This window comes from Octopus sinensis, unplaced genomic scaffold (assembly GCF_006345805.1).
Source record: "Octopus sinensis unplaced genomic scaffold, ASM634580v1 Contig13721, whole genome shotgun sequence".
In the NCBI taxonomy this organism is placed as follows: domain Eukaryota; kingdom Metazoa; phylum Mollusca; class Cephalopoda; order Octopoda; family Octopodidae; genus Octopus; species Octopus sinensis.
In genome coordinates, this window is record NW_021833034.1 from 80,215 (window position 1) to 88,410 (window position 8,196).

At 42.9% G+C, this 8,196-nt stretch overlaps 1 protein-coding gene across 1 annotated transcript in view; it reads right to left on the reverse strand.

Annotated features, from left to right (window-relative positions):
• Window positions 1–7,964, reverse strand: part of LOC115229862 (protein mono-ADP-ribosyltransferase PARP14-like) — an 82,948-nt gene extending 74,984 nt beyond the window's left edge. The window contains exons 1-3 of the mRNA XM_036499360.1: window positions 7,826–7,964; window positions 7,320–7,547; window positions 6,513–6,739 (exon numbers count right to left, since the gene is read on the reverse strand). Coding sequence (XP_036355253.1) covers window positions 6,513–6,686 — 174 coding nt within the window. The 5' untranslated portion in view covers window positions 6,687–6,739; window positions 7,320–7,547; window positions 7,826–7,964. The remainder of the gene's footprint in view (window positions 1–6,512; window positions 6,740–7,319; window positions 7,548–7,825) is intronic.
• Between the last annotated feature and the right edge of the window lie 232 nt (window positions 7,965–8,196).

Here is an 8,196-nt window from a genome sequence, read left to right on the forward strand (position 1 = left end):
TTCTAAAGCGTTCAATTCTGTAGATAGGTACAAGATGTTTGAAATCCTTAAGCTCTATGGGATACCAGACAAAATCATTTCTGCCATCAAGGTCCTCTACACAGATACGTCTTCAACCATCTTAACCCCTGACGGAGAAACATCATCTTTCTCAATCAAAGCCGGAATACTGCAGGGAGACACACTCGCCCCATTTCTTTTCATCATTGTTGTTGATTATGTGCTACGTATGTCAGTTGATACCATCTCTGGCAAGGGCTTTGAAATAAAACCAAGAAGAAGTTCCAGACACCCAGCTGAGTACTTGACAGACACTGACTTTGCTGACGACATCGCTCTTATCAGTGATTCTCTCTCCAATGACCAGTCTCTTTTACAATCTCTCGAACAAGCCTCAAATTGTGTAGGTCTTTACCTCAATGAGGCCAAAACTGAATATATAAACAAGTGCCTGTCCAACAGTGATTGCATCATCCACACTCTCAACAATGCACCCTTAAATATGGTTTCTGATTACAAATATCTTGGGTCATACATATCATCATCTGGAAAATATTTTCTAACTAGAAAGGGTATGGCCTGGTCAGCCTGTAATGACATGCATAAGATCTGGTCATCAAATCTAAGTAGAGACTTCAAACTTGAAATATTCAAAGCCACAGTCGAACCAATTCTACTATATGGCTCAGAAACCTGGACGTTATCAAAGAAGCTTGAGAGGCGGTTGGATGGAACCTACACTCGCCTCCTTATGAGAGCTCAAAATCTCTCGTGGAAGTGCCATCCAACCAAAATGCAAATATATGAGAAACTACCACCTGTATCATCTCTTGTGAAAGGTAGGAGAGTCCAGTTTGCTGGACATTGTTGTAGAGCTGAAAAAGAAGTAATTTCTACTCTTCTCCTCTGGAAGCCATCTACTCGCAATACCAGAGGGCGCACACTCTCCTACCCTGATGTAATCTCCAGGGATACAGGCATCCAGCAACAGGACCTCCATAATGCTATGATGGACCGTGAAGTCTGGCGTAACATAGTAAATTCCATTGTCTCGACCACGGTCGAACAATGATAATGATGATGGGTGGGGCACTGATCAATTTAGATCACTCCAAGGCTTTCAATAGGGTAGACCATCGATACTTGGAGGCTGTCCTCATAGTGGCTGGTTTCGGTCCCGTCTTCTGCAAATGGATCACTGCCTTATACAAAGGCATCCATTCACTAATTTGTATGAATGGGCATCTATCAAGACCATTCAACACTGCATGTTCAGTCCATCAGAGATGCCTTCTCTCTTCGCTTCTGTACGTATTGACCCCCGAGCCACAACTGCAGAAACTGGTGATACTGAGGGGCATCCCAAGAGAATTGGGATGCAGGATGAGCATGTACACATACACGGATGATGTCACCATCATAGTGTCTAGCCATGACCACATCGAGCTGGTTGGCGAGACACTGAAAGACTACAAATGGTAACAGGAGTGAAGATTAACCGGGAAAATTCAGTGGGCTTGCAGCTTGGCACCTGATGAAGCAAGCCCATGCTGTCATGGGATGCTGTACTGACAGTCCAGTCAAATTGCTCAGGGTCTGGTTGGTCCAGACCTCCAAACAGAGAACTGGGACGAGATAACAAGTAAGGTGGTCACTCTCACCTAGCAATGGGCCGAGAGGAAGCTGTCCCTAGAAGGTTGGGTGGAGGTGGCGAACACGTACATCGCGTCCGTCATCTACTACCCCTGACCATCGTGCCTTGTCCCGACCCTACCATCACCAAACTAGAATGAATCGTTAATGATGCACAGTCTCGTGCTGAGACTGCGACATCTCCAGCTCTATGTAGATGATAGTGAATAGGCGTGGTCACCATTTGTGAAGCGCACTTTCCCACACCTCATCTCCATGACCGAACTGCAACCATGGATAAAGAAGAGACTGAGGAAGGGCAAATGGCACCGTGAGTGTTGTGTTGCTCCCAAGCAACTCTGTCAGTCTGTCTATCTATCTATCTTTCTTTATCTATCTATCTATTACTGTTTCTATCTCAAGCTCTCTCCAATACACAACTAAACTTGACACTTACAGGCACTGTCCAACTTGGATTCCTTCATTGACTCATTTCAGTAATACAGTTCAATTCTTTTATCTTTTTCTTGTTTCAGTCATTAGACTACAGCCTTGCTGAAGCAATACCTTGAAGAATTTTTACATGAACTAATTGATCTTTTAAGACAGATGCTTGTTTTAACATGTCATTTGCCAGACAGCAAAGTTATGGGGACTTAAACAAACCAACATGGGTTCTTGAGTGGTGTATTCTGGGACTGACACAGCCACAAAGACACACATACACACTTGTGTATATGTATGATGATGATTATCATGATCATGATGATCATCATTGTTTAAACGTCCACTTTCCTGCTGGCATGGTTTGACTGAGGGCTGGAGAGCCAGAAGGCTGCACCAGGCTCCAATCTGACCTGGCAATGTTTCTACAGCTGGATGCGCTTCCTAACGCCAACCACTCCGAGAGTGATATGTGGATGCATTTTACGTGCCACAGGCACAGAAGCTGGTCAAGCGGTCCTGGCATCCATCACGTTCAGATAGTGCTTTTTATGTGCTACTGGCACAGGAGCCAGTCAGAAGGTACTGGTATCAGTCACATTGGGGTGATGCATTTTATGTGCCACTGGAATGGAAACCAGTCATGGGGCACTGGCCACAGCTGTGATTTTTGGTTTTACCTGACTCAACAGGCCTTCTCTAGGACATCATATTGTGTGATGCATCAGGTGTACTCTCAACAGGGTCAGACATGCAACACTGGCATCGGCCATGGATACGATTTCACTTTAGTTGCCAGGTCTTCTCAGTTGCACAACATATCTCCAAAGGTCACTTGCCATTGCCTCAGTGAGGCCCAATGTTCAAAGTTCATGCTTCACCACCTCATCTCATGTCTTCCTGGGTCTACCTCTTCCATAGCTTCCGTCTACAAGTAGGGAGTGGCACTTCCTCACACAGCTGTCCTCATCCATACTTAACCCATGACCATACCAGCGCAGTCATCTCTCTTGCTCACCACATTTGATGCTTCTTCTGCACAACTTTTCTCTCAGGGCGCTTACACTCTGTTGTGTATGCACACTGACATTACACATCCAGTGGAGCATACTAGCTTCATTTCTTTCAAGCCTACGCATATCCTCAGCAGTCATGGCCCATGTTTTACTGCCGTGTAACATGGCAGTTTGCATCATACAGTCTACCTTTCATCCTGAGCGAGAGGCCTTTAGTTGCCAGGAGGGGTAGGATCTCCCTGAACTTTGCCCAGGCTATTCTTATTCTAGTGGTAACACTCTCTGAGCATCCACCCCAACTACTACCTTGCCCACCTAGGTAGCAGAAGCTAACAACTACTTCTAGTTTTTTCCCTTGTCATGTGATAGAATATGTTTTCTGTATATCTTCAGTGCTTATTGCCCCTGTGCATTGGCCACACACAAAAACTATTTTCCTGGTTACCTTCCTTTGATTTTGCTAAACCTTTTATGTGTCCATAGCTTACACTGGGTGCATTGTAAGGAGCTTCTACCCATGCCTTTTCTACCTCTACGCTGGTTCAAATGGCCTTTACAAACTCTTTACATGAACACCACCCTGTACATAACTCGATGTCCCCCTACATGGCCTTGCTTTTTGATTTTTGAGCCAAAAAACTAACCAACTAACTAACTAACTAACTACAGATCAAGCAGGATCATCTACCTGAAGGGGTTTGTGATTTGTCAACTTTCCTATTTACTAAGACTTTCGTTTTTGCTAGGTTAACCCTAATCCCCTTTGATTCTAGACCTTGCTTTCACACCTTAAATTTCGTCTCCTGTTCTGACAGTGACTCAGCTATTAGAGCAAGATCATCAGCATAGAAGACCTCCCAAGGGCAGCCTGTCTTGAATCTCTCTGTTATTGCCTGGAGGACTATAATGAACAAGACCGGCTGATGACTGATCCCTGGTGAACCACTTCTAACCAGAATTCTTCACTATACTCGTTGCCAACCCCCACCTTACTAACAGCATCCCTGTGCAGGGTTTGTACAGCTCTTAACAACCACTCCTACCAATCCCCAGTCTCCATGTTGACCACCAGAGAAGGGATCAGGGGACCCTGTCAAGGGCTTTTTTCGTGTCAATGAAAGCCAAGTATAGAAGTTTATCTTTGGCTAGATATTTCTCCTGCAGCTGTCTTACCAGAAATATAGCATCAGTGGTGCTTCTGCCTGGCACAAAACCAAACTGCATCTTATCTAGGCTAACTCTCTCCCTAATTAGTTGGACTATGACCCTCTCTGTAACTGTCATCACCTGATCCAATAATTTGATACCTCTGTAGTTATTTCTATCTAAAGCATCACCTTTCGCCCTTGTGACAGTTTGAATATGGTGCTGCAACACCAGTCATTGGGTATGACTCCTTCATGAACTACATGATGGTGGGTGACAAGACCCTAATCCACACCACCCGATATTTTAAGCATCCCTGCAGTGTCTTCATATCCTTAATTGCTTTATCTACAGGGTCCCTCAATTGGGTCAATCTTTGGAAGATTCTCCTCCTCCCAATTCATTCTCCACATTCAGCAGTCTTTCATAATGCCATCTCCAAGCCTCTTTCTTTGCAGAATCATTAAACACAAGGGCACCATCTTCCATGCAAACACATTTCTCTCCTATAGCATCACAGTTTTCTCTCACACACTGTGGAAACTAGGGATAGATGAATGGTTAGTGAAAGCTGTGCAAGCCATGTAAAAGGATGCTGTCAGTAAGGTGAGGGTTGACAATGAGTACAGTGATGAATTCTGGATAGGGGTAGGGATCCACCAAGGATCAGTGCTCAGCCCCCTCCTATTCACCACAGTCCCCAGGCAATAACAGAGGAATTCAGGAGAGGATATCCCAGGGGAGCTCCTCTATGCTGATGACCTTGCTCTAATTGCTGAGTCACTATCAGAACTAGAGGAGAAATTTCGGGTGTGGAAGCAAAGATTAGAATCGAAGGGCCTTAGAGTCAACCTAGTTAAAACCAAAGTCCTAGTAAGTAGGAAGTCAGACAAATCGCAAATTCCTTCAGGTAGATAGCCCTACTCGATCTGTAGAAAAGGTGTAGGTAGAAACTCCGTAAGATGTACCCAGTGTAAGCTATGGATGCATAAGAGGTGCAGCAATATCAAAGGAAGGCTAACTGGAAAGATAGTTTTTGTATGTGGCAGATGCTCAGGAGCAATAACACAGAAAATGTGCAGAGAACAGCTTCTGCCACATTCCTAGGGAGAAAAACTAGAAGTAGTTGATAGCTTCTCTTACCTAGGTGACCAAGTCAGTGGCAGGGGTTGATATTCTAAGAGTGTAGCTGCTAGAATAAGAATAGCCTGGGCAAAGTTCAGAGAGCTCTTACCTCTGCTGGTGACCAAAGGCCTCTCGCTCAGAGTAAAAAGTAGACTGTATGACATATGTGTGCAATAAGCAATGCTACATGGCAGTGAAACATGGGCCATGACTGCTGAGGACATGCGTAATCTTGCAAGGAATGAAACCAGTATGCTCCGCTGGATGTGCAATGTCAGTGTGCATGCACAACAGAGTGTAAGCACCCCGAGAGAAAAGTTGGACTTAAGAAGCATCAGATGTGATGTGCAAGAGAGATGACAGCACTGTATGGCCATGTGTTGTGTATGGATGAGGACAGCTGTACAGCTGTGTGAAAAAGTGTCACACCCTAGCAGCAGAGAGAACCTAGCAGTAGGGGGAAGACCTGGGATGAGGTGATGAAGCACGACCTTCGAACATTGGGTTATACCGAGGCAATGATAAGTGACCGAGACCTTTGGAGATATGCTGTGCTTGAGAAGACTCAGCAAGCCAAGTGAGACTGTAACCATGACATATGCCAGTGTAGCTTAACCAGCCCGTTTAAGAGTACCCTTCAATCATTGGCCAATAACTGCACTTGCAAAGACCTGTTGAGACAAGTGAAGTCATTGTCACAGCCAATAACAGTACTTCTTGATTGGCTCCTCTGCCAGTGGTACATTAAAAGCACCGTTCAAGTGTGATCTTTGCCAGTGCCACCTGACTGGTTCCTCTGCCAGTGACATGTAAAAAGTATCATTTGAGCATGGTCGATGCCAGTGCCAGCTGACTGGTCCTGTCCTGATGGCATGTAAAAAAACCAGTCGAGTGTGATCATTGCCAGTACCACCTGACTGGCCCTTGTGCTGGTGGCATTTGAAAATCACCCACTACACTCTCAGAGTGTTTGGCGTTAGGAAGGGCATCCAGCTCTAGTAAGTTTGCCAGATTGGATTGAAGCCTGGTGCAGCCTTCTGGCTTGCCAGCCCTCAATCAAACCGTCCAACCCATGCCAGTTTGGAAAGCGGATGTTAAATGATGATGATGTTGAACATAAAACAACAAACAACAAATACATCAACCAACCTTTGCTATTTCTGTGTCTTGAGGATAAACCACAAAGTTTACAACTTTGATCTGGCTTGAATTTAGATCTGAGTAGTTTTTCACTGCTTCATACATTGTTCTGGGTAGGTTTTCAATGGGGTACTTCAATGTTCCAGCCCCTAATATAGGAAATGCAAGGCTTTTTGCACCCATTCTCTCAGCCTTTTCCAGACAAGTGGTTATTATTTGAGTCAAGTTTGCCAGATCTAAAAAAATAAGTGTTTAGCAATTGATAATGAACATTTTATTAAATTATTTTCTTATTACAGGAAGAAACCATTTAGTTGTAATAAATATATTCTCCTCTCACAACTGTCATTCCTATCACTCTTTAGTCCTGCAAGGGACAAGGCAACCTCACTCATGTTGCTGCTACAATAAAACAGACCCAATCCACCGTGTAAAATGGTTGTTGAATGAAGAGAGACAATGCAGACCCAAGCGGAGTCTTTAGTGTTGCGGAAGACATGACAACCTCTCTAGTGCTCGTGCCATGACAGAGAAAAACTCACCAATACAGAGAGTAAAACAGAGAAATATGTTTTAATATAGTCTTATTTATCAGTCACATAACTGTTGTTAGGCCATGAGGCTTTTTCCTTTCTATTTATATATAAAAGTGTCCTGTTCATCGATATCTTCTGCTTCCTTCCAATGATAACTTGGAAGAACAAATATAAAAAACAGGATGCTGACATTTGCTTTATGATTCTCACACAACATGCATAAGGTTCTCTTCAAACATTAACTGTTTCAATAAATCAATATCATATTATTGATACTTACTGAATCAGGGGAATTTTCATCCCAGGGAGGTAATGCCAGATGAAATACATTCTTACAGTTGAGGTTATATCCTTTAGTGATGGCTATTTTAGATGTAGAAATACCTTGAGGATATCTCTGGTTACATTCGTTTTGTATCTCAGGACCAGCAGCAAGGAGAATAAATTTGGAGATAGAACCATTGCTAAGCTCAAGGTTTTTATTGGTGCTGTTAACGATGACATCAAGCTGAAAAAGTAATTAATGGTAAACAACTAAGGACATTCCATGGAGAGAAGAGAGATACATTTGTGCAGTTGATATTGTTGTTAAGAAAGGCTCTACAGAATGGCTGTAGTAAGTTTGAGGTTGTTAAAGTTAGCAAAAGATGTACTCAAGATATCAGATGTGAAGGAAATAAAATGTTTGAGTTTGATTGAGAAAATGTTTTAATTAACTTTAATGATTCCTCATTTGGAATGAAATAACAATTAATATAAATAAGTTACATGAATCTATTTACTCACAGATGCATTAGAAATTGAATCAATCATTAGGTTTATTTCAATGCCATCATATTCTTTGGATGTCTCATTAGTTCTGGGTGTCATAGAGGATGGTTCCTGTTGTGAGCCAGGAAGGGATGCATTTGACGATGCAGTGTCTGGAAATAAACAAAATTCTTTATTTGCTTTGTTTTGTTTCTATTTTTAATCAAACATTCTTCTCTGTATTTAAAGAACTACTTTATTCCATATCGGTTGGAAATTTTGGCACAGGGCCATCAATTTCAAGAGGCACCAAAAGTTGATTTTTTTGACTCCAGTTTTCAACTGGTTCTCATTTTATTGACCCTGAAACGATGCAACTCAGACTGATGAAATGCAGCTAAACATTT